Genomic DNA, 27,657 nt, shown 5'->3' with positions numbered 1-27,657 from the left:
CTTTTAGTTAGCTTTCCTTATAATTATATAGATTGAGGACCAGACTAACGTCTCTTAGTGTTTGTAGTTTAATTTCCCATATTTTCAACTCCATATCCCGTTTTGTGTTAACATAAATTGGATTTGAAAAAAAACGTTTGAGGTCACGCTCAAATGGCCTTAAGGATAAATGGGTATGTTACAGAATTTAGTTTTTATAGGTGAGTTTTCATGCCAGAGCTGATTTTTTTAGCAGGCAATTGAATCAGCTACCTGAAAATATTAATGCTCACAAAATAGATAGTTTTCTACCAAGTATAATGAATTCTCAACCAGATAGTTTATTTAAAAAAAAATTAACAAAACAGTTGCCTTTAGGACCAAATACTTGGACTTTCAATAAACAGATACAAATTTTCAACAAAATGGATTAATTTTTTAACCAAATGATTGCATTTTCATACCAAAAACGAATTCTTTAGAATTCAGTTACGTTGTCAAAAAAAGGATAATTTTCAGTCAAAAATATGAATTTTTAATAAAAAAAAAGATAACTCTGCTACCATAAAAGAGGAATTTTCAATACAAAAAGGCAATTGTTCAACAGAACGTTAAATTGTTGATAAAAATAGAATAACTCTTAAATTAATAGTATGAAATTTAAATCGGGAAAATTTCTTTAAAAAAAGAAGACTTATTTTTAAAAAGGGGGAAAGCGGAATAAGAGAAAGAGTATGTACTGCATTTTTAATCATTTTAAGTTTCCACAAGCTTTAGATAGTTTCTTATTTTTTAATTTAAATGTGTTTTCAAATTTAAAAAATTATATATTTCATGTTATAGAAATTTAATCAAGAACATCACAGAACATTTTTTTTAACATTGCAAAAAAATGAAAAGTTCGGGTTTTGAAGAAAATTTTATGTATTTTTTTTTCTTAGAATTTTGAAAATATGCAAAGAAGATTTTCTTAAAGCCCAACTTTTTTTACAAGATTATTTAAGTTTCATCAAAAATCATGTTTTTTTTACCGTTTTCGTAAAAAATATAGTAAAAATAAAAATTTTATAATAAATTTTATAGAGGACATAGCCATTGTCATACTTGACCTAAAAATTTTTGATTTTTCTATTTCAGATGACCAGTTCCGAGATTTTTTCAACAATCCGGACCTACCTACTTTTCTAGACCTTGCGTTTGACTGACCTTTCTGTGTATAAAAAGTGTACAAAATGAATAAACAAATTTTTAAATGTATTTCAAAAGTGTGTTTTTGGGGCCTAACAAATCCTACATCAAAAACTTGATCAATAATCACATAAAAAATTCACAAAGGAGTTTTTTTTTCGGGAGTAGTTACCAGAATAAACCCATATATTTCTAGTTAAAATTTTATCCTCTTTAATAAAAATTCAACTATTTGGTTCAAAACTGATCTTTTATAGTTGAAAAATTTACGTATTTTTGATTGAACGCAACTGTTTTGGATTTAAATAAAAATCTCTTGTTTGAAATATCAAAATTTTTGTTGCGAATTTATCATTCTTGTCAGAAAATTCAATTAAGTGGTTAAAAGTTGAATTACTTTCTTAAAAGTTGATTTTTTGGCCAAGATTTATCGTTTTAGTGGAAAATTTATCTATAGAGTGGAAAATTGCACTAGTTTTTTTTACCGAAAATATAACTATTCTATTTTTAGTTAAAAATGTATACTTCAATCGCAAATTATTTAATCAATTATTTTTCTGAATTCATCTTTTTGGTTAAATATGTAACTATTTTAGTTAAATAATCAACTGCTCTGTTATAAATTGAACTATTTATTTGTAAAATTAACTATTTGTTAGAAAATTAACTTATTGTGGAAAATTCATGTATTTTGTTGAATATTCGTCTTTTTTAGTAGAATAAAAAATGTTGTTTGAAAATTCATCTTTTTATAGCTGTTGATTGAACTATTTTGTTAAAAATTCGTCTTTTTTGGTTTTTTAAATGCTAGAATATTTTTTTTTGTGCGTAACAATTAAATTAGTTCATAAAAATGTTAATATTTCATTTTTCATTGAAACCTTTTTTTTAGTTGAAGATTCAACTCTTTGTTAGAAAATTCAACAATTTGGTTAAGAATTCATTTTTTTTTTATTGCAAATTTATAGTGCCGGGTGGAAAATTCCTATATTTTGTAGAAAAATCGCCTTTTCGAGGAAAGCATCAATTTTCTTTTTTTGAAAATTCATCTACTTGTTTGTTCTTTTAACTATTTTGTTAGAAATTCGTCTTTTTTGGTTCAGTGAACTGCTAGAAAATTAATTTTTTTAACTGAAAATGTTACTATTTCATTTTTATTGAAAAATAACTTCTTAGTACAAAATTCTATTTTTTTTTTTTTTAAATTAAACTATTTATTTTTGAAAAATTAACTATACGCTAGAAAATTCGCTTTTTTATTGCCAATTTATATTGTCGGGTAGAAAATTCCTGTATTTTGCAGAAAAATCGCCTTTTCGAGGAAAGCATCAATTTTCTTTTTTTGAAAATTCATCTTTTTGTCTGTTCATTTAACGATTTTGTTAAAAATTCGTCTTTTTTTGGTTCAGTGAACTACTAGACAATTCGTTTTTTTTCAAAAATTAATTTTTTAAACTAAAAATGTTACTGCTTCATTTTTAATTGAAAAATAACTTCTTAGTACAAAATTCTATTTTTTGAAAAATTAAACTATTTATTTTTGAAAAATTAACTATACGCTAGAAAATTCGCTTTTTTATTGCAAATTTATATTGTCGGGTGGAAAATTCCTGTATTTTGCAGAAAAATCGCCTTTTCGAGGAAAGCATCGGTTTTTTTTTAAATTGGTCTTTTTGTTCTGGATTTAACAATGTTCTTAAAAATTTGTCTTTGTCAAATAAACTTGTAGAATATTCCTTTTCTTGTGAAAAATAATTTTTCAGACTAAAAATGTAACTATTTAATTGTTTATTGGAAACTTTTATTTTTCAGTTAAACAATCAACCAATTTGGTAGAAAATTCATCTCTCTTGATTCAAAATTACATTCTTTTTGAAATTTCCTTTTTGTAGGTGTAAAATTCAACTAGTTTGTTGAGTCATATTTTTAAGTCGAAAATTTAACTATTTTGCTGAAACATTTGTCTTGGAATGAAAATCCATCATTTATGGTAGAAAAGTAATATTTCTTGTTTTAAAAAATAATTGTCCATTCTTTTTATTTTACGAAATTTAAATCTCGTTTCGCCTAAATGCGAAATTTTAAATCTTTCCTTGTTAATTTATTTTTGGGGGATCCAAAAGAGGGGGCGTGGGTAATACCCCCAGATTGGTAATTAGTTTATGGATGACCCCAAACCACAAAACTTTAATAAGAAATTATTTTATTTTGAATGTTCTTAAATAAAATGGTTTTATTTCAAATTTAATCAAATTAAAACTCTTTCCAAAACTAGGAAATTTGGAAAAAAAAATATTTACAACATTTGAGGAAAATGTTTTACGAAACTTTCCTCAAGTAAATTATGAATCAATATTTAAAAAAAGTGATCTCACCTGTTTGAATCCACGATACATGACCCGTATTTCTTGTCTGGAAAATTTCGTCTGTCTCAGGAGTTCGTCGAGGGCAACAGGCCTCGTGTTTTGGTGACGAGCCCGCGGATTTTCAAACTCAAAAAGGGCATCTTCCACTTCCGGTGAATCCGGAGGTGTCGCCATTTTTCACTTTCTCTTTCCAGCAATGTTCAAATTACAAAAAACAGCCCGGGAAATTTTTTCCCTCAACCCTCAAGAATGAACCACTAGAAATCTCGCATTTTCGGAAATGTCACTGACGAGCACTCTCATATTTTCTATAATTACTTCCCTCATTGTTTACATTATTGACGGCACACCTGTTCACTGCCACGTTTTTGGTCATCTTGTCCGTCTTGCCAAAAGGGGCGTTTTTATGATTTAATATCACGCTCACCCGATTTTTAATTTCACTATTACCCTATAATTTCGATTATAATAAAATTGATATATTTTCAATCCGGATCGCGAGGTAAAAATAGGATCTTCCTGGAAAGATTCCAACCGAGATTTTGAGTTTGCGTTACAATAATTTTTTGAGGTTAAAAAAGTCGAATTTTTACTTGTAGGCGGTTTTTCCGCTTTTTATGGTTGTATCCAAGAGAGAGAATCGGGTACTGGATCGAAGATGATGGGGGTGTATTTAATCCGCGTTCGAAAAAAAACTCTCCGAATAGCGAGAGGTGATCTTGTATGAGAAAACTAGATCATTCACACTGGTTTATTTTCTAGGAAACTGTGCCAGGTGAAACAATGAAAAATTCATTAAAAGGAGCACGCTTTCGGTATGTTCGTTCACTCAGAATAATAACAAACATGTAAACAGAAAATCCATACCCACTACCCTAGCGGAAGAACCACCGCAAACTGAACTGACCGTCGCGTCGTCTGCTTCTGATGACAGTTCTCCCTGGTGGGGGAATCCCCTCACCGTCACTTCGTCACCGGATTATGAATAATTTTTTCTCTTGGGGATGACATTTTAAAGCGTATTCTAACTCGTTTAAAAACCACTAGTGATGATGAAAACCGATAGTTCTGAGCTTTACAATAATTATTTTTCGATAAAAACAAACATGAAAAATTTTTGTTAGGTTAGTTACAAATATTAATCTCGAATTATCGTCGATTAGTGTAAATGACTGAAATTAGTAGTATTTTTAAAGCGTTCTCAATTAAATTTGAACATAGATTTTTCAAATAATAGTTTACCAACAGTTGAATTAAAATGTTTTTTTAAATACGCGCTCTTATGAATCTGCATTATCAAAAGATTAGTTTCCTTCCTTATCAGCATGTTATACCCATGCAGTAGGTGAGTCTGCTTGTCGCTAGGAAGCGCTCGCTGCTTTAGTCCAGGCCGTGCGAAAATTTAAATTAGATAAAAAAAATCCTTTTTTTTTTTAATGCAAATTAAGAATCAAATTTTTTTCTTCATTTATAAAACAATTTAAAAGTATTAGTGATTCTGGTTGAAAATTAAAATTTAATATTTATATTACTGGATAGTTTTTCTTGGGTAGTACTGAAAATACAGCAGAAACTCGATTTGAACAAGTAAAAGTTGTGTATTTAAAAAAAAATTAATGAATTCTGAACTAAATAGTGGATTTTTTAACAAAGCTATAAATTTTCGACCAAGACGATCAATTTAATACAAACCACTAACAAACGATTTTTAAGAAAGTGGTTGAAGCAAAAAAGAAACATTTTTAATAAAAAAAAAAACGAATTTTTCAAAAATTTTAAAAGTTTTTACCAAAGCGATAAACTTTTAAAAAAATTGAATTTTACAACAAAAAAGACAAACTTAAAACAAAATACATCCATTTTCAACCAAATATTTTAATTTTCCAACACAAAATGGCATAGTTACATAATTAGCTAAAAAAAGGATTTTTGAGAAAAATGGTTACATTTTTAACCCAAGAAATGAATATTCTACTAAAATGATGAATTGTCTTCGAAAAAATACATTTTTAACAAAATAGTTGAATTTTCAACCGAGAAGAGTATTTTTCTATAAAAAAAAGAGTTCAATAAAAACAGAAGAATTTTGAACTGCACGAAATTTAACCAAAACAGAATGGTTACATTTTTACTTTTAAAAAATCCACTTTTATAACAGAAAAATCAACATAATATTTCAATTTTCAAAAAAAGAAATCAATAATTTCCCAAAAGGATGATTTTTCAAACAACAAGAATAATTCTCAACCAAGAAAAATCATTTTCTACCAAAAATGAAGACTTTTCAACAAAATACAGTCATGATTTATAAAACAAATTTAGTTAAATTTTTAGTTGACAACATTAATTTTTTATCAAAAGGTAAAGAAATTTAAAAAAAAATAGTTACATCTGAACCAAATAAATTACAGTTAAACTTACACGATTCACAGTCGGCTAAAAAAATGAATTTTTAAACAAATAGTTGCTTTTTAACAAAGAACATAAATTTTTAACCACGAAGGTTAAATTTCTATAAAGAAAAAACTTTTAATATAGCTTGAACATCAATTAAAAAGATACATTTTTAATAAAAAAAACATAGAAAATTCAAAAAACAGTTCAATTTTTAACCCAAAACATAAATTTTCAAAGCAAGAATATTAATTTGATACAAAGAGAAGACTTTTCGACAAAATACATGTATGTTCCAAAATTGGAATCGTTACATTATAAGTTCGAAAACATTATTTTTGAACGAAATACTTAAATTTTCAACCAAAGAAATAAATTTTCAACTAAAATGATGAATCGCGCGCCAGAAAAAAATGAATTTTTAACCATTTAACTTAATTTATAACCGAGAGGATTCATTCTCTACCAAAAATACGATTTTTTCAACTAAATGCATGAATTTTAAATTAAGAAATAATTCTTCAAACAAAAATAGAATAGTTAGGTTTAATAAATACCTATTTTCAGTCAAACATGAATTTTAAAATAAATTTTTAACGAAAGAACCGTCGGACAAAAAAAAAACGAATTTTTTATCAAATAGTTCAGTTTTCATTCAAAAGGATGAATTTTCAAACAAGAGGATTAATTTTCTACAAAAAATTACAATTTCTAAATAATATACATGAGTTCTAAACTAAGGAAAATGTCTACCAGAAGATTATTTCCAACGGTTTAAGAAAAAGTGGAATAGTTGGATTTTTAGGCGAAAGAATTAATTTTTAACAACAAAAAAGAAAGTTTGAACACAATATTTAAATTTTTAAGCAAATAAATGAATTTTCAACAAAAATGGTTAATCGTCGGCCAGAAAATGAATTTTCAACCAAAGAAATGAATTTTTCACAAATTCTTAACAAAATACGAGAATTTTTAACAACATAATTCTATTTTCAATTAAAAATGATATTTTTCCAACTAAAAATGGATAAATTACATTTTCAATTGTATTAAAAGGAATACATTTTTAACAAGAAAGATACATTTTTCATCCAAGACTATTAATGTTCTACAAACAAAACAAAAAAAGAAATTTTCTACGAAAGAAGATTATTTTTATTTTGTTATCATTTTCAACCCAGTAAAATAGTTCAATTCTTAGTCAAAAATTATTTTTTAACAAAAAAAAAGACAAACAAAAATAGATAAAGGAATTTGAAACCAAAAATATTAATTTTCAACCAAGAAAAAGACGAATTTTGATAATTTAAATGAATTCCCAAAGAAACAATTTCATTTTAAACGATGAAAGATAAATTTTTGAATAAAAATAGATAAGTTACATTTGTAATTATAAAAAAAAGTTCAATAAAAAACCTTAATTATCTCCTACAAAAAACGAATTTCAAAGAAAATAGTGAATTTTTAACCAAAGTGAATTTTAGAGAAACCATCTTAACCAAGTAATTGAGTTTGCAGCCAAAAAAATGATTTTTCGTTCAAGAATAATAATTTCTTATAAAACCAACGAATTTTCGAAAAATACATAAATTTTGAAATAAATAAAACAGCAAAATTTTAAACAAGAGTATCAAGTTTTTTTACTAAAAATATGAACATTTCAACAAAATACATGAATTTTCAACTAAGAAATCAATGTTGGCAGAAAAACAAATAAGTTTTGCGAACTTGTTCCAAATAGCTTTGCTTTTACTTTAAAACGATATTTTAGTAGATTTTTCCATTTCGAAACTAAACGAATGATACTGTTATTTTATTTAGTGAATAAACTAAAAACTGTTCTGGTTATTTACTTATTCGTATAAAAAAGTCATTTTTATTTTATTTTGTTTGAATTTTCGCGGGATATAGACTAGAACAGTTCGCGCTACCTAACGGTTGGTAACGTCTCTACTCTATATTATTGTCTGCGTCGTCTACTCATGTGTTTTCTTGAGGTTAGAAATTCGGTTTTACGTTCCGAAAGGTGAACTGAAACACTAATAAATGTGACAATTTCTTTTATTGTTTTTGAACAAATCTTCGCAATGTCAGTAATTCCGAAAATAAGAGTAATTATTAAAAAAGCAGTACCTGTTGTTTCAAATCTTGCAAATATTTCCAATATCGCGCGAGGTAAGGTTATGTTCATATTTTCGAAACTAGTTTTTTAAGGTTCTTTTGAATTTGTTTTATAATTTTGAGAAATATTTGGTTAATAATTTTAAATCAGTCGTATTTATAAATAAACAATTCTGTTTGAAATGCCTTTTGAGAGATTTGGGACGAGTGAAAAATCACGAAAAAGACAATATTCACATCGAAAATTCTCGAACAGTTTGTATAATGAAAATTTCAGAATAATAAAATTCACCACAAAAAATTGCGGAATTATAAAATATCCGACACTTTTAATTCCCGAGTTTAAACCATTAAAAACTTTGTTTTTTTAATCAATATTATTTATTAATAATGTTTTAATGATTTATTTATTAAAAATACAATAATACAATATTTGTATACCAAAATTATTTTGAAGGTTTGAAGTTTTTAAAATTATTGTTTGAATTTAAAATAACAATTATTTTAAAAAATATATATTTCTCGATGAAAATTTTTTCTCAGTTTTTTTTTTTTTTTTTTAATTATGGCAATAATTTTGGAAACTTAAACATTAACTATAATTTTTGTTGAAAAACATATTTGATTATTGTATTCGGCAATTTTTTGTCGAGAGATTGATTATTCGTGACTGTTTTTTTTTTTAATTTTTCGGTCGCCTTCTTCTCGAATAACAAAAATCCTGACAGTTTATAATATTATTTATTTAATAAAAATACAATAATCAAATAATTTAGTCTTTAAAAGTATTGTTCAAATTTAAAATAACAATAATTGATAAAAATATTTTTTTGGATGCAATTTTTTTTCAGTTATTTCAATTTTAAGCAGTAATTTTAAAAACTTTACAAATTAAAAATAATTTTTGTTGATAAGTATATTTGATTATTGTGTTTGGCAATTTTTATTGTAAGAAGAAGTTTCCCGATTTTTTTATAATTATTATTTATTATTATTTATTTATTTAAAATTATTGTTTGAATTTAAAATAACAATAATTGACAAAATATATCCCGGGATGAAAAATTGTTGTCAGTTATTATTATTCTAAATTAAAGCAATGATTTTAAAAACTTAAACATCCAAGATAATTTTTGTTGATCAAAATATTTGATTATTGTATTCGGCAATTTTATGTGGAGAATTTTATTATAAACTTTTCTAATTTAAATAATTAAATTTTTTACAATTATTTATTTATTAAAAATACAATAATCAAATATTTAAGTCTTCAAAATTATTGTTTAAATTAAAAATAACAATGATTGAAAAAGAATATTTCCGAATGACATTTTCTTTCATTTATTATATTTTAATTTTAAGCAATAATTTTAGAAACTTCAAATATTAAAAATAATTTTTGGTGATGTGTATATTTGGATATTGTAATCGGCAATTTTATGTCGGGAAATTTAGTCTGCATTTTTTGTGGTGATTTTTCAGTTAGACAATTAAAAAAATTGTTTATAAACCTTATTTGCTAAAAATACAGTAATCAAATATTTTTATTAAAAAATTAAATTAACAATTTTTCAAGTTTCTAAAATTATTTCTTGAATTTAAAATAACAATAACTGAGAAAAAAAAGTTCATTCAGTCATTTTTTTCAATTATTTCAAGAACTTTAGGCATCCAAACTAATTTTGTGGTTGATAAAAATATTTTATGATTGAATTTGAAAATTCCCGAATTTCAAACGGGCAACTGAAATATGACGAAAAATAAAATTCCCGAATTATAATATTATCAAATTTGTAAATTCCCGAAAAATAAAATTTCCGAGCGAAAATTTCCGAATTTGAAAGACCGAAAATCACGAAAAATAAAATTCCTAATACTGTAAAATTCTCGAATAATAAAATTCCGGAAAGTTTATAATATTACCAAAATTGAAAATTTCCGATAAAAAATTTCCGAATTGAAATGACTGCAAAATCCCGAAAAATAAACTTCCAGCATTGGAAAACTCCGGAATAATAAAATTCCTGAATTGGAAAATTCTTGAATAATGAAATTTCCCAGCAGTTTATAATATGAACGAATAATAAAGATCCCGACAGATTATAATATTACTGAAGTTTAAAATTCCTTAATAATCAAATTTCCAACAGAAAAGTGCTGAAATATCGAATATTCTAACTGAAAAATCCCAAATTCAAAAAATTACAAAAATTTTCTTGATAACTTGTATATTTATTAAGAATTTAATAATCAAGTATTTTTATCAACCAAACAATTATTTTGGATGCCTAAAGTTCTTGAAATAATTGAAAAAAAATATTTCTAGATACAAATTTTTTTAGTTATTGTTATTTTAAATTCAAAAAATAATTTTAGATAGTTTGAAATTTAATTTTTTAATACAAATATTTGATTATTGTATTTTTAGCAAATAAAGTTTGTAAAAAAAATTAATTGTTTTAAGTTCGGGAATTTTTCAGTTCGTGTATTTTATATTTCAGCACTTTTCTGTCGCAGATTTTATTATTAAGGAATTTTTTAATTCAGTAATATAATGTTATAAATTGTAGGGAAATTTTATTGTTCAAGAATTTTGCAATTAAGAAATTTTCTTCGGTAATTTTATTATTTCCGGGGTATTCCAATGCGGGAATTTTATTTTTCGGGATTATGCAGTCATTTCAATTCGTCAATTTTTTATCGGAAATTTTCAATTTTGGTAACATTATAAACTTTCCGCAATTTTATTATTCGAAAATTTTACAGTATTGGGAATTTTATTATTCGGAAATTTGCAAATTTTATAATATTATAATTTATGAATTTTCCAAGCCGGGATTTTTATATTTCGGCAATTTTATCATTTCGAAAATTTTCTATTTCGGGATGTTTTAGTAGTCCCAGAGATTTAAAAATGTATTTAAGTTCAAATTTTAAACAATAAAATTTGATAAATAATACAGAAATATTTTAATATCAATATTTCCGTTCAAAATTGTAGGTACAATTTCCGGATCATCGCGCGCTTATTCGAAGGATATAAAAATCGAAATCACAAATGCGCAACAGGAAGACGCTGTATGTATTTTTGTAGATAAATTTAATAACATTTAAATACCTTATAGTATAACAATGATTCAGAATTATAATATTAAGAGAAACGTAATTCGAAACACGGACTCATATCCACACTGAGAGTAAATCCGTATAAACTTTACAAACATAAACCTACTTCACGTTTTTTTTTCTCCGGATCGTTCTTCGTTCACTTCCGGTATCTGAAAAAGTAAATCCATAAGGAATTACTCCAATAAAATTATGGTTTCGATTAGAATAAAATAGGTCCATTAATTACGCAAGAATTTTGGAAATTTTAGACCCATTTCACCCCTTTTTACGAAAGATTATTATATTTTTTAGTCGATATATAAAAAATGTATTGATTATTTTTACTGTAAACAAGATTTCATGATATTTCAAAGGATTTTAAGAGATTTTAATATATTACAAAGTATATCCACAGAGTTTAGAGAATTTAAAGAAAATTAAACAAAATTTCATAGAATTCCTGATTAATATAAAGGATTTTGAGATATTTGAATGAATTTGAAAATATCTTTTTTTGAAAAAAATTTCAAGATATTTAAAATGATTCCTACGGATTTTTAAGATTTCAATTAATTTTTCAGGGCTTTCCAAGATTTCAAGAGATCTCGTAATCGCAATATTTTACGTAATTTTGAAGGATTCGAGTTTGAGTGATTCTAAGAGATTTTACGGATTTTAAAGAATTTTTAGGAAATTTCGAAAAATATTAGGCGATTTTAATGAGATTTATATAATTTTGCCGGGAAATAACAGTGAATTTATTTTTTTAGTGAGAATTTTGCAATCTATAAAAAAAATGTTCAATTTAGAATTCAACGTTTTTTAAACTAATTAGTGGAATTGTTATTTTTTCAATCATTTTTTATCAATTTTTTATAAATTTATCATTCAGTTTAGAATGCTGAATTCAAAAATTTACATTTTAGATTTTTAATTTTTAACTTTACATTTCAATTAAAAGGATTCTAAAATGCAGCTTCAAAGACTAAAACATATAAAATTAGAAGCGTTTAAAATGGAAGATTTTGGATAAAAAAACCTTTTTAGTTTATCAACTGTGAATATAAATTAATGATTTTTGAAATTGCATTGTACTTTAAGATTTTAAAAATAAATAATAATTGATTTTACGAGACGAAGATGATTCGCTGAGTCAGTTCACATTTATAGAATTTCCAGATTTTAACGTTAAAAATTAAACTTCAAAATAATGTATTAAAAATTAAAGGCTTTTATTAAATTTCGAACATTATTTCATTCTAAAATATTCCATTTTAATTCATTCACGTTGAAACTTTTTAATTGAGAAAAAGAACAATTACTTGATATTTAGAAATATCTGACTGTTTCTTTAAAATTAGTAATTGTAAATCAAAAATAAAATTATTGAATTTTGATGTCTAAATAACAATATAACACTTATTATTTGTTGAAAAAATTGAAAATTGAATTAGAATTTGAAATGAATTCAAATATTTCAAACGAAATTTCGACATGTACCGACAAAATCCGGCTATTCGTATACAAAATTTAGAAGCATCATGTTTTATTTTGAAAAATGAATTTTAAGAGAATATTCAAAAAGATTTACAAAATAATTTACAAAATTATGAAAACTGAATTTGGAGGATTGTAAGGATTTTTTTTTAAATTTGGCATGATTTTTTTTTAATTTTAGAAAAATGCGAATCATTTAAAAAGATATTTAGGAGTTTTGAAAAAATTTAAATTTTTAAAACTGCCAAACAATATGTAGATTTTTCAAGATTTTGAAATCAAATTTTGAAACTTTTTAAGAATTTCCAAACGATTTAAAATAAAATAATTTAACTTTTAATTCAAGAAGTGTTCAGTTGATAAATAAAATATAACCTTTTAATTTTCAATATTTATAAAATAAAATTGATTAAAATGATATAATGTGGAAATTTATTGATTTGGATTTTTATCTAATTTAAAATTCTTAAAATCTGAATATTCGAACTCTATAATTTATAGAAGTTAAACATTCTAAATTTAGCAGTTTATCTGCATTTTATTTTAAATTATTCAATTGAAAAGTGTTAGTACCTTCCATTTTCACATGTAAATTATTAAGCATTTAAATATAAAAATTTGGAATTAAAAAATAATCTTCAGTTTTAAAAGTTTCAAATTCAAGAGTTCCACTTCGAGGTTTAGAGGATTTTAAAAGATTTAACGGGATTTCAATGGATTTTCGAATATTATAAAGGATTTTTAATGACATTTAGTTAATTTTAATGGATTTCAATACAGTTAAAAAAAAACTTGAATTAATTTTAGAGATTTAAAAAATTCCAAGGGATCTCATAAGATTTATAAAATAAATACGGAATTTCAAGGATTTTTATCGTTTTTTAGATATTGTAATGGACCTGAATGGCTTTTCAGCAGGATAGTTTCCAATTAAAAATCATATAGTTTTCACATTGTTTAGAATAATTTTACTTTAAAGCTTCTTAATATTTCTCGCAGTATTAAAAATTCTGCAATTTTGAACAGTGAAAATGACAGTGATTTTTATTTACAAAAATTACATTTTTTAGCAAAAATAATAATCTATCCAACCGTTTTGAATGTCAATTCAATTTAACAATATTACAGTTTCAAATTAAAATATTCAACGTGTCAGAACAATTCCGCTATTGAATATTTAAAAATTTCATAATAAAAGACTTCATAGTTTCGAATTGAATAATTTTAGATGTAAATATGAAGTAATTTTGAATTAAAAAGCCCGGTTCGCAATCATTTTTCACGGCCAATGACATTTTAAAAATAATACTATATTCTAAACATTTTTCCATATAAAGTAATAAACAGCAAATTAAAGCATTCAAATTGGAACCCTTGAATTCCAAACTTTTAAAATTAAAGTTTAAAAGTTTTTCAATTCAAAAATTGTGTATTCAAATTGTCAAAAATTAACACGTACCAAATGGAAGGTAGTAACACTTTTCAATTGAACAATCTTAAATGAAATACAAATAAACTGCAAATTTTATAACTTTGATCAATTATAGATTTCAAAGATTCAGATAAAGTTCCAAAAATATAAATCCACGTTAAAATTTTCAATAGTTTAAATTAAAGAATCAAGCCATAAACTTTAAAAAATTTCAAACTCATCTTAGGTAATTTTAAGCTAGACACATTAAAAATTGAAAAAATAATTTTTTTAACTTAACAGTTCTTAAATTAGGCGTTAAATTATTTTTATTTTAAATAGCCTAGACATCCTTTAAAAGCTTTAAAATTTTATTTCAAAATCTTGAGAAATCTAGAAGTGGTTTAAAATGTTTCCAAATTTAAAATAATTTTTGATTTTTTTTCCGGAACTTTTAAATATATTTCAAAATGAATTGAATTTTTCTGTAACTTTTAGAAAATCCTGCAAATTTAAGGAAAAATTTAATTTTAATTTATAAATAAGAATAGAACACTTATTATTTGTAAAAATATTAAGAGATATTTAGAGGTTTTAAAAATATTCGAATTAAATTTAGAACTTGAAATAATTTGAAATACTTACATCCGAATTAAAAATAAAATTTAGATTTTTGCAGATTTCAAACAAAAAATTTAGAATTTTTTTAAGAATTGTGAAAGACTTCAAACGAATAAAAAAATTTCTTAAGATTCTTAGGAAAATTGAAAATGATTTTTCACTTTGAAAAATTATGGAAGATTTGATGGATTTTTGTTTTAATTTGCAGGTTTTTCAAAAATTGTAAGGAAATTTCGATTAATTTAAAAATTTATTTCGAAGTTCAGAAAAAAATGTTAACACACTTCGTTTAAATTATTTGAAGTAATTACAAGTTTTTAATTAATTTTGAATCCTTTCAAAACTTCTAAATATCTCTTAAAATTACTCAATTTTTTTCTACAAATAATAAGTGTTCAATTGTTATTTATGTATCAAAATTTAACAATTTCACTTATAAATTAAACACTTTTTAAATGGAAAAATTGAAATTCTACCGCTAAAAGTTTAAAGGTTCTTTGAAAATCTAAAGATTCAAAGCTTTCTATATAAAACAATTCAGTTTCAAATTGTTTTCTCTTAAATATTTGTTTTCAACTTACTCGTCTTAAATGAACAGTGAAATATTGCTAAATATGAAATACTTTTTTTTACATTAAGAAATTTCAAATTAAATGGGTTAAAAATTAAATAATTTAGTCTCGCAATATTTTAAATAACAAGAAACCTTCAATTATGACTATTATTATTATGGATTTATTTTCGAGTTGAAAATAGTAAAACGCACGTTTACATTTTTTAATGGCTACAAAAATTAATATATTAATAAATTTATTTATTAAATTTAATATAAAAAATAAGATACAATAAAACTGTTTTTTATAAAAAAAATTCAAATTCAAATTCTTTTTATTTTTAATTGTTTAAATCTTCAAAACTGCACTTTAATTATTTTTAAAACTGTTAAAATCAAACTTGGGCAGATTTTTCTTCTAAAAATTCGTAAAATTCCCAGTTTTCCGGTCCGGCAGCCACTCTGTTTTTTATTAAAAAATTCTTCGATTTTAAAAACTTATAATTTTTTTTAACCTTTAAAACTGCATTTTTAAATTCTTTAAATTAAAGCATATGCTTAAAAATTAAAAATCTAAAATGGAAAATTTTTAAAGTGAAAGATTTTCGAATCAAGCATTCTAAACTAAATGATATAATAATTTATAAAAATCACAATTTCAAAAATTATTTAAATAACGGTTGAAATTAATGTTCCGAGTCAAAAAATAAATGCAGTGTGATTTTCCGGTTTTCCCCGGTCTCAAAATTCCTGGTCATTTCCCGGTTTATTTGAAGCTGAAAAATGTATAATTGAGTTTAAAATAGAAAAAAGAGAAAAATTAAATTATCTGAAATTGATATATCAGTAACTGAACAATTTTCGGTAATTCTAAATGCTAACAATTTTAGAGTTCTGAGTTTTCATGTTGGATGCTAAATTTTGTATTTTTCCCTTTCACAGGTTTTGATTTTGCAATTAAAATTAATTTGGTTAAATTTTCGAAATTATAATGAGCAACTTAAAAATTAATAATTTTTGAGCCATTAAATTTCCTTTTTCGTTTTCAATGAAGCTCGCTTTCGTTTAAGTTTCAACTTTCCAGAGTAGAAATTTTTCATTTTTAACGGTTTTTATTTAAAAATACTATTTATTTAGAGTTTTATTATAATTCAAAAGTTTCTAATTTTTAAATTATTTAATTTTTAACGTTTTTAATTATAAATAATACAATTCATTTTAATTTTTTAATAATTTAAAAAGTATTCAATTTCGTGATTCTTCAATTCAGAATAAAATTAATTGATTTTTAGCACTTCGGCGTAGAAATTATACAGTTCAACTCCTTTTCATAATTAAATTGTAAAAAAATATATTTTTTTGTTAACAATTTAATATATTAATTTTTTAATATATATATATTTTTAAACAGTTTCATTAGTGAAAGGAATTGAACTGTATAATTTCTAAGCCGAAATTGAAAGCATTAAAAATGATAAACTTTCGAATTCTAAAAAAAATTTCAAAATAAATAGTCATTTTAAATTAAAAAAAAATTTTTAATGAAAAATTTCTACTGCGAAAAAGTTGAAACTTAAACGAATAGGAACTTCATCGAAAACTAAAAACAATTTAATGGCTTGCTTAAAAATTAATCATTTCTAAAATGATAATTATAATTTCCAAAATTCAAACAATTCAATTTTAACTGAAAAATTAAAACATGTGAAACTTCAAACTTTCCTTTCGAATTATTTGTCATTCTGGAAATTAATTTTAATTTAAATAATTTCAACCATAATATTTTTTTTAAATAATTACTATTTTTGAATGGAAAGCGTCTAAAATGATAAATTAAGCCAACAATTTAAAAAATACTGGCCACCCTGTTCAGGGACTTTTACCAGATTTTGAAGATCTTAAACAATTTCAAGGTTTTTCACAGCTTTAGAGGATTTTAAGGGATTTTAAAATATTTCAAAATAACTCACGGGATTTCAGTAGATTTTAAAACATTTTACCTAAGTATTTTCACAAATTTTTAAAGATATCAGAGGATTTTTATGAGATTTTAAATTTTGAAGGGATTGAAAAAGATTTCAAAAGCTTTTTGGGGATATTGCAAAATTTGAAAAGATTTTATAGGATTTTAACGGATTTTAAGAGATTCTCGGGGATCTTAATATATTTTTAAGACATTTGGAAAGATTTCCACAGTTTTTAAAGATTTTAATGAATTTTAAGGGGATTTCAAAGATTCCAAGGGGTCTCATAAGGCATAAGATTTCGAAAATATACATGAAATTTTTTAGACTTTTGACCGATATAAATATAAAATTTGCAAAATAATTTCGTCCAAAATATGTGTTGATTAGCATATTTAAAAAGCATATATTTAAAATTTTTTTTTAAATACATAATTAATGGACGCTCCCTAAAAATTGATTTTTTTCAGCCAATCGAACTTGAGAAGAATCCATTTGAAAAGAAGAAGGAAAAATGCATTTTGTGCAAATATAATATTGAACCAGACTACAAAAATGTCCGTTTGCTTTCCCAATTTCAAAGCCGTTACACGGGCAGAATTTATGGAAGCAACATTACCGGCTTATGTCAATTGAAGCAAAATAAGGTCGAAAATGAAATTCGCAAGGCCCAGGCTTGTGGTTAGTAAACTAATTTTTAGAATGCTTTTGCTCATAAACAGCAGGCCTCGGACTCAACAGGTTATTCACACTAGTTTAATTTTTTTTAGAGTTTTCACTATTTCTTTTCTATTTTGAAAAAATGAAATTTTTTGTTTTTTATCAACTAACAATGCAGTTTAGTTAAAAAAAATATATGTCATATGACTCCTCTACCAAAATCTTCACCAAAAAACATGAAGTTTCTACCAAAATAGATCAATTTTAAAATGAAAATGACAAATATTCAACTAAGAAATATTTTCCAGTCAATAAAGGAAAAGAATTCATACAAAATGTTGAATTTTCAAGCGAATATGATCAGCCTTCAAGAAAACAGATAAATTTAAAAAAAAAATAGTTAAATTTTCAACTATGAAAATTAATTTTCTTCCAAAAAAATAAAATCGCAACAAAATACATAATTTTTTAACCAAATAGTTAAATTTTTAATAAAAAAGATGAATTTTTAACTAAAAAGGTTAATTTTCATTAAAAAAAAGATAAATTCTCAACAAATGCATCAGTTTTTAGCCAAACAGTTGAATTTTTAAGAAATTTTGATCAGCTTTCAAGAAAACAGATACATTTTCAATCAAAAAGACGAATTTTTCACCTAAGAATACTAATTTTCTTCTAAGAAAATATAAATTTTTAACAAAATACATACATTTTTAACCAAAAGTTGAATTTTCAAGAAAGAAGATTATTTTTCAGCTAGAAAGTACGAATTTCCAATAAAATACATACATTTTCAACTAAATAGTTTGAACAATAGATATTATGTAGTCAGTCCAAATTTTATCTGCTTGATTTTTATTTTATATTTATTTTTCATGAACAAAGTAGTTAAATTTTCATTGAGAAAAAATTTCAATAAAAAAACTAGTTCTCTACAAACAGTTTAATTTTGTGCCAAATTGTTGAATTTCCAAGCCAAAAATACGACTTTTCTGTTAAATAATCAAATTTTAAACAAAAGAAAAAACAGCAATTTTTTAACTAAAATATAAATTTTTAAACGAAAAAAAAATAACTTAAGAAAGTAGTTCAACTTTCAATAAAGGAATTTAATTTTCAACCTAAAAAGGTGGATTTTCAACAGAATTCGTAAATTTTCAACCAAATAGTTAAATTTTCTACCAAATTGTTGAATTTTTGAACCGAAAATAAGAATTTTCTACAAAGCAGTTCAATTTTTGTCTCGAAAATGTAAATCTTAAACAAAAAAATAAAACAAAGTTAATTTTGAACAGAAAAAGATTAAATTTCTATAGAAAGAGATAAATTTTCAAACCAAAAACATTAATTTTCTATCAAAAAATTGAATTTTCAACAAAATAGCGAAATTTTAATTGAAAAAATTAATTCTAAACCTTCAACCAAACAAATATTAACTACTGCATTTTTCAATCAGAATTAAAATTCTTTGGAATTCAAATTTAATTACTTGGTTAAAAGTTAAACTCTTTTGTTTAATATAATTTTTTTTATTCTAGATTCTTCACCAAAAAAGATGAAGTTTCTTCCAAAACAGATCAATTTTAAAATAAAAATGATGAACATTCAACTCAAAAATATTTTCAAGTTAATAAAGAAAAAAAATCGTGCAAAACGTTGAATTTTCAAGTCGAAATGATTAGCTTTAAAGAAAATAGATAAATTTTCAATCAAAAATAGTTAAATTTTCAATCAAAAAGATGATTTTTCAACCGAGAAGATTAATTTTCTATATAAAAAAAATGTTGAATTTTCAAGAAAAAAAAAATTTCAACTGGAAAAGACGAATAATCAACAAAATACGTAAATTTATCAACTAAATATTTTGAACAATAGGTATGAAGTTGGTCCAAATTTTATTAGCTTAAGTTTTAGTTTGTATTCATTTTTAAAAATCAACGTAGTTAAATATTCATTGACAATTAATTTTCAATAGAAAAACTAGTTTTCATTCAATAAAGAAAAAAAATTTCATCCAGAATGTTGAATTTTTCAGCCAAAAAGGTCAAATTTTAACAAAGCAGTCTTTCGATCAAATAGTTACATTTTCAGTCAAAAAGGTGAACTTTCTGACAAAAATGATGATTTATCAACAAAATATATTTTTTTTTTTACCAAATTGTTAATTTCTTAAGAAAGAAGATTAATTTTTGGCCAGAAAAGACAAATTTTCAACAAAGTACATCATTTTTCTACCAAAAAAGAACTTTAAATAAATTACATACATTTTCAACCAGATAGTTTGAAAAATGGATACGATTTTTCTCTAAATTTATTTTACTCATTTTTAGTATATACTTTTTTCAAAACTGAAGTTCTTAAATTTTCATTGCGGAGACTTATTTTTTAATAAAAAAAAAAAAATTTCCTCAAAATAGTTTAATTTTGTACCAAATATTTGTATTTCATACTATTTTATTTTTTATTTTTAACAAAATAGTTCAATCTTCATTAAAAAAAATTAATTTTAAACTAAAAAAAAATAATTTCTAACAAAAATGTGAATCTTAAAAAAATGAACTTTCAAGGAAATAGTGTAACTTTCAACCGAGAAGTTTAAGTTTCAACCTAAAAAGATGAATTTTCAACCTAGGAGTTCTATTTTTAATACAAGAAATTTTATTTTTTACCAAAAAAATGTATTTAAAAAAAATACATAAATTTTAAACGAAATAGTTATATTTTCTACCAAATCTTTGAATTTTCGTGTCAAAAATGCGAATTTTGTACAAAAAAGTTCAATTTTTAATCGAAACAGATTAATTTTTTAACAGCAATTTGCACTTTTAACCCAAAAGGATTATATTTCTACAAAAAGAGATAAATTCTAAAACCAATTTTAATAATTAATTATTTTATTTAATAAGTTTAATGAGTTGTCAATTAATAAGTCAGTTTAATAAGTTGTTCTTTAAATCAGGAAATTTTCTCGACTTTTGACAATTTTCTCATGTTGAAAAGTAGTCTTTTTTGGTTGAATTCAACTGTTTTTCACTAAAAATGAGTCTTTTTTGGTTTAAATATAAACTACTATATTTTTCGTTCTAAATTCAACTTTTTGGAACGAAAATTTAACTATTCCAGATGAAACTTGAACTATTTTGCTTGAAAACATGTTTGTTTTGTTGAAAAATATTATTCATAATTTTAGTTAAAAATTCATCTCTTTTTATCATTTTTCACCTTCAATAAAATTGAAGGTACTCACATTTTTCAATATAAAAAAATATATTTCTATTTTATCATTTTCAATGCTCTAATTAAAAAAATCTCTCAATGAACTTTAAAATTTTCAAAATTATATAATTTTAAGGAATTTTAAGCTAGAAATATTAAATATTGAAAAATTGAACATTTTTAACTAACCACTTCTTAAATTAGAAATTCAATTATTTTCTTTTTAAATTGTTTAAACATCCTTGGATAGCTTTAAAATTTTATTTCAAAATCTTGAGAAATCTAGAAGTTGTTTTAAATTGGTATTAAATTTTAAATAATTTTGGAAATTTTTTCAGAACAAACAATTTTTTCAAACTAAAAAAATTAGATTATTTTAAGAGAATATTTAAAAAGTTTTTCAAAGATTTAAACAAAATTTTCAAAAAAGATTTTAGAACATTTTAAGAAAACTTTCTAAAATTTCCATGATTATTTTTAATCTTTTGAAAATTCCTAAATATCTCTTAAAATTACTGAAATTTTTTCTACAAATGTTTGTTTGTAAATTATACATCAAAATTTTTAAATTCCACTTAAAAATTAAGCATTTTTCAAATACAACAATTAAAACTGTAACGTTCAAAGTTTAAAAGGCTCTTCGAAATTTTAACGATTCCAGGTTTTCTATGTCAAACAATTCAGTTAAATCATTTTGAATATTTGGTTTCAATTTGGTCTCAATTTAATAAAATCCTTTAATTAAGAATATATTATTATGACGTTATTTTCAAGTTGAAAATAATTTATAAACTTTCAGTCACACTTTTACATTTGTTTAATGACTAAGACTTTCAAATTGAAACAGTTTAAGTTTTAACGTTAAAATCTGAAAATTCTTAAATTTTGAACTAATTTAAAATCGTTTTGTAATCAAATCGTTTTTGTTCACTTTTTATTACTTAAAGTGCAGATAAATTTAAAAAAATTTATTTATTTATTAAATAAAAATGTTTTTTATCCAAAATTTTTAACATCAAAGGCTTTTATTTTTTGCTTGTTCGAGTCTTTAAGAAAGCATTTAAAAATTCTTTAAATTAAAAATGTAAGCTTAGAAATACAAATTTTAAATGAAAAATTTTTTAAGTAAAAAACTGTTGAATTACACATTGTAAGCTAAATAATAGTATAATTAAAAAACATAACAATATTTTTGTAGAAATTAATCTTCTTGGTTGAAAATTCATCTTCTTGCATAAAAAATTCATCTTTCTTGTTAAAAATGTACGTTTTTGAATTGAATATATGTAATGTATCCACTTTTGTTGCAAAATTTTTAATTTTTAATTGAAAATAATATTATTTGTTTGAAAATTCATATTATTTATTAAAAATCATCTTTTTATCGTTTAAAATCTCATATTTTTGTTTGTAAATTAATCTCTCTGGTTGAAAAAAAATTATTTTTGTTTCAAAATTCACGTATTTTGTTGAAAATTTGTATCTGATAGTAAAAAAATATTCTTTTTGATGGAAAATTCACTTCTTTGGTTGCAAAATCATTTTCTGACTGACGATTTACCATTTTAATTTTAAATTATTTTTTTATTGAAAATTAAGCGATTTAATTGAAATCACCGTTTTTTGTTGAAAATCACTTTTCTAATTAAAAATTTAACTCTTCCGCTTTTTTTATGAATGATGATCATCTTTTTGTTATAGAAAAGTAATCCCCTTATTTGAAAATTAATCTTTTAAAATGAAAATCAAACTATTTGTTTAAAACTTTTTTTCTAGGCCAACGATTCTTTCGTTAAAAATTTGTTTTAAAATCTATATTTTTTGTTGAAAATAGGTCTTTTTTTGTTAAAAAATTATTCTTATTATTTGGAAAATCCTTTTTTTTGGTAAAAAATTAATTTCTTCCCTTAAAAATTTAAATACTATGTTGAAAATTTGCTTTTTCGGGTTCAACAATTAATTTTTTATCTGAAAATGTAAATATTCCAATTTTGGTCGAAAATTTGTTTATTTTTTTTATTGAAAATTCTTGTATTTTATGAAAAAGTTGTCTTTTTAGTAGATAATGAATTGTCTCTATTGAAAATCAAATGAATTGTTTAAAAATTCATTTTTTGCCTGGCGATTTATCATTTTGGCTAGAAATTAATTTTTTGGTTGAAAATAAAAATATTATGCTAAAAAATTTAACGATCCCATTTTTTCGTAAAAAATGTATCTGTCTGAATTCAAATTTCAACTATTTTGCTAAAAATATATGTATTTTGTTGAAAATTCGCCTTTTGGTGGACAATTATACTTCTTGTTTAAAAATTTAAGTATTGCAGTTGAAAATTAATCATTCGAGTTGAAAATACTACATTTTGGGCTGAAAATAAAACTGCTTTAGTTGAAGATTCATCATTTTTATTTAAAAAAAATTATTACTTTAAATAAAATTAATTTTGTTAACTGAAAATTTAACTTATAAGTTAAAAAAAATTTAAATTAAATATTGAAGTTCATTTTGTAGCCTTTTAGTAATAAATATTACATTTTTGGTTGAAAATTCATATTTTTTAGTTGAAAATTAAACTCCTCTACGCAATTTACAATAATTTATAAAAAATTTATATTTGTTTTTCAGGTTTCATGCCGTTTATGACGAAAATTATCGAATACGTTCACGATCCAAAACTCTTCGATCCCGAGCATCCATTTAGGCCTCACAAATATTAATTCTCTTTTATTAAAAGTAGGTTTTCTGTAAAAAAAATATAAATAAAAATAATCTGATATCAAAGAGGAAATGTATTTCTTGTGTATTTCACACAATCCCTGTTAGTAAAATAATAATCTAAATAATTTACATAGTTATATATAAATATATCTTTAATTAAGTAATTAACACATAAATAATTAACTCTTCTGTACTTTCTTCCTACGAAAATATTAATTAATTAATGTACACCTATGAAGAAATTGATTTTGTGGCTTAGAAAATAATACTATTTACTTATAAATTAAAGCTTCGGGAAAATATAATCATTTTCCTCCTCGGAAAAGTTGACTATACTGTTTGGAATTGACAGTAATTTTAAAACATCGCTCGTACTGAAAGGACGTCCGTTTTTTTCAGCTAAACTCGCACGCAAAGTTTCTAAAGCTTCCACAAATGCCTCTCTCCATTTCATTATAGAAGCCAATACTTCCTCAAGATTATGCTGCAATAACACAGCCAAGTGAAAACTTTTTCTCTCGTTTAAATTTATTCAGTCGAGAATTTTCAATGTAAGAGGGACGAGAGATCAGAGGATCTGTAATACAGACCTGTCAGCGATATTTAAAATTAAAAAAAAATATAATTATTTCAGGGCTCGGATCTTTTTTTTTTATTACAAATTTTATTATTTGGTGCAGAATTGAATTATTTCGATGAAAATTTACTTTTTTTCAAAATTAACTGTCTTTTGAAGTAAACGACAAAAAAAGTGTTTGAAATATTTAGCGATTTATTAAAATTCTTTTGCTTTTTTGACTAAACAAAATTTTTTTTTAATTGAAAATTTAACCATTTTGTTGAATTTTGTTGAATAATCTTTATGGTTACAAAATAGAGCTGTTTTGATTGAGTTGAATTTAATTTTTGATTCAAATTTTTTGTTCATTCATATTTCCGAGTTGAGAAGTCAACTCTTTTCTAGAAAATTCTTAGTTTCGGCTGGAAAATTTAATAGAAAATTTAATTATTTGGTTGAAAATGTATGTAAATTGATAAGAAATCAAAAAATTTGTTAAAAAGGCATACTTCTTAATTCAAAATTAATTGTTTTCAGACTTGAAAATTCTACAATTAGATTTTTGATTAAATCCTTTTTCCTTTTTAACTCGAAATTTATTTATTAAAAATTAAACTGTTTTGTTGATAATTCATCGTTTTGTTATTTAAAAAATTTAACTCTTATCGAAATTTTACCATTTTTGGTAAAAAAATAATTCTATTTTGATTGAGACTTAAATTTCTTGACAAAAATTTACATTTCCAGGTTGAAAAATTAACAGTTTTTAGAAAAAATTCTTAGTTTCGGCTCGGAAATTCAACACTTAGATATAAAATTCAACTATCTGGTTAAAAATGTATGTATTTTGATATAAAATTAAACAATTTTTTTAAAAAGTCATAATTATTGGTTGAAAATTATTTTTCTCTCTAAATTGAACTATTTGGTTAAACTGTTCGGTTGTTAATGCAACTATTTTGTTAACGATTTTTTTTGTTATAAATTAAACTTTACAGGCTAATAATAATTTGTCTTCTTAAAAATTCATTTGTTTTTGCTTGACAATTTAACGATTCGACTAAAATTCTTTTGCTTTCTTGACTAGAAAATTTATTTATTTTTAAAAATTGAATATTGAAGTATGTTGTTCAGCATTCGTCTTTATGATTTAAAAATGCATTTCCTTCTATAGAAATTCCACCCCTTTTGGTAAAAAATTAAGCTGTTTTGATTTATTCTTAAATTTGTGAATAATTCGTATTTCCGAGTAAAAAATTCAACTGTTTTGTAAAAAATCAACTAATTTGTTAAAAAGGGATACTTCTTAATTGAACATGAATTTTTTCTTTAAATGAAACTGTCTTTTTATCATTTGTCTTTTCGGAACGAAAATTTCACCATTTTGTTAAAAGTTTGTCTGTTTTCTTGAATTTGAAATTATTTTGTCGATTATTTATATCTTTGTTTTAAAAATTCAACTCTTTTTATAAAAATATCACCCTTTTTTGGTAAAAAAAATCATAATTTTAAATTGAAAATTAATTTTTTCTTTAAATTCAACTTTCTTTGAAATAATTTGTCTTTTTGGCATGAAAATTCAATTATTTGATTAAAAGTTTATCTATTTTGTTGAAAATTCTTCTTTTCTGGCTGAAAGACCACCTGCGTAGTTGTTAAAGCAACTATTAAGTTAAAAATTAAATTTATTGTTGAATATTCAACTTTTCAGGATAATTTGTCTTCTAAAAAATTAACGTTTTGGTTTGAAAATTTAATTGAATTAAAAAATGTTTCTTTTAAGACTAGACCTTTTTTTAATTGAAAATTTTACTATTTTGTTGAGAATTCATTTTTTTTTTGTATGAAAACTCAACTCTTTCTATAGAAATTTCACCCTTTTTAGTACAAAATTAAGCTGCTTTGATTCAGTCTTAAATTTTTTGATAATTCATATTTCCCAGTTGAAAATACAACTGTTTTGTAGAAAATTCTTAACTTCAGCTGGAAAATTTGAAATAAAATTTAATTATTTGGTTGAAAATGTATCTATCTATTTTTATAAAAAATAAAAAAATTGGTTAAAAAGTCATAATTCTTAATTGAAAATTAATTTTTTCTTTAAATTCAACTGGCTTCTAAATAATTTGTCTTTTTTGTTGAAAAGTTTAACTGTTCGATTGTTAATGCAACTATTTTGTTAAAAATTAATTTTGTTTTGTTTTAAAATAAAACTTTTTAGTCTAATAATATGCATTTTAAAAAATTCACTTTTTTGGCTTCAAATTTAACGATTTGACTAAACTTCTTTTGCTTTTTTGACTAGAATTTGTTTTTGTTTAATTGAAAATCTAACTATGTTGTTCACTTCTTGGGTGAAAATGTACTTTTTCTTTAAATTTAACTGTCTTTTAAAATAAAAACAAAAAACAAAATTTGTTGAAAATTTGTCTTTTTTGGTTGGCAGTCCAACTGCTTGGTCGTTAATTCAACTATTTTGTTTAAAATTCATTTTATTTCGTTTGAAAATACGTATCAGGCTAATAATATGTTTTCTAAAAAATTTTTTTTTTTTGCTTGGAAATTTTACTATTTTGTTCATCATTTGTTCTTATGGTTTAAAAATGAATCTCTTTCTATAGAAATTTCACCCTTTTTGGTAAAAAATTAAGCGGTTTTGAGTGAGTTTCAATTTTTTGATAATTCATATTTCCAAGTTAAAAGTTCAAATGTTTTGCAGGAAATTCTTAATTTCAGCTGGAAAATTTGATAGAAAATTGAATTATTTGGTTGAAAATGTATTTATTTTGAGGAAAAATAAAAAAATTTGTTAAAAAGTCATAGTTATTGGTTGAAATTCTTCTCTTTTGTTTGAAAGTCCACCTGTTTGGTTGTTCATTTAACTATTTTGATAAAAATCAAATCGAATAAAATTTAAAAATGGATCTCTTGCTATAAAAATTTAACCCTTTTTGGTAAAAAAATTAAGCTGTTTTGATTGAGTTTCAAGTTTTTTGATAATTCATATTTACAAGTTGAAAATTTAACTTTTTGTTGAAAATTCTTAATTCCATCTCGAAAATTTGATAGAAAATTTTATTGTTTGGTTATAATTCCATGTATTTTGATAAAAATGCAAAAAATTTGTTAAAAAAGCATACTTTTTAATTGAACATTAATTTTGTCTTTAAATTAAACTGTCTTTTAAATAATTTGTCTTTTCGGCGCAAAAATTCACCCATTTGGTTAATAGTTCATCTGCTTTTTTGGAAATTAAACTATTTTGTCAATTATTCATCTCTTTGTTTTAAAAATTCAACTT

General features: G+C 23.2%; 3 protein-coding genes across 6 annotated transcripts in view; 1 reads left to right on the top strand and 2 right to left on the bottom strand.

Annotated features, from left to right (window-relative positions):
• The window catches only part of LOC117172088 (Kv channel-interacting protein 2), a 108,491-nt gene extending 104,098 nt beyond the window's left edge, over window positions 1-4,393 (bottom strand). The window contains exons 1-2 of one of the 2 annotated variants that reach the window (XM_033359849.1): window positions 4,127-4,393; window positions 3,543-4,052 (exon numbers count right to left, since the gene is read on the bottom strand). In XM_033359849.1, coding sequence (XP_033215740.1) covers window positions 3,543-3,707 — 165 coding nt within the window. In that variant the 5' untranslated portion in view covers window positions 3,708-4,052; window positions 4,127-4,393. The remainder of the gene's footprint in view (window positions 1-3,542; window positions 4,053-4,126) is intronic. The other variant, XM_033359850.1, reaches the window with a different exon arrangement.
• A 3,496-nt stretch (window positions 4,394-7,889) lies between these two features.
• On the top strand, window positions 7,890-23,867 carry LOC117171947 (28S ribosomal protein S18c, mitochondrial). Its single transcript, XM_033359626.1, has 4 exons — window positions 7,890-8,102; window positions 11,050-11,126; window positions 17,673-17,883; window positions 23,705-23,867. Exons 1-4 carry the CDS (start codon window positions 8,015-8,017, stop codon window positions 23,794-23,796), a joined length of 468 nt encoding a protein of 155 aa, XP_033215517.1. The 5' UTR covers window positions 7,890-8,014; the 3' UTR covers window positions 23,797-23,867.
• The window catches only part of LOC117171946, a 38,657-nt gene continuing 22,107 nt past the window's right edge, over window positions 11,108-27,657 (bottom strand). For 2 of the 3 annotated variants that reach the window (XM_033359622.1, XM_033359624.1), the window contains exon 4: window positions 23,850-24,281. In XM_033359622.1, the coding sequence (XP_033215513.1) occupies window positions 24,081-24,281 (201 nt within the window). In that variant the 3' untranslated portion in view covers window positions 23,850-24,080. Of the gene's footprint in view, window positions 11,327-23,849; window positions 24,282-27,657 lie in introns of those variants that run through there. The other variant, XM_033359625.1, reaches the window with a different exon arrangement.

The sequence above is a fragment of the Belonocnema kinseyi genome, chromosome 4 (genome assembly GCF_010883055.1).
Source record: "Belonocnema kinseyi isolate 2016_QV_RU_SX_M_011 chromosome 4, B_treatae_v1, whole genome shotgun sequence".
Taxonomy (NCBI): domain Eukaryota; kingdom Metazoa; phylum Arthropoda; class Insecta; order Hymenoptera; family Cynipidae; genus Belonocnema; species Belonocnema kinseyi.
The sequence above is the reverse complement of the archived record's forward strand: the minus strand, read 5'-3'. Positions and strand labels throughout refer to the sequence as shown.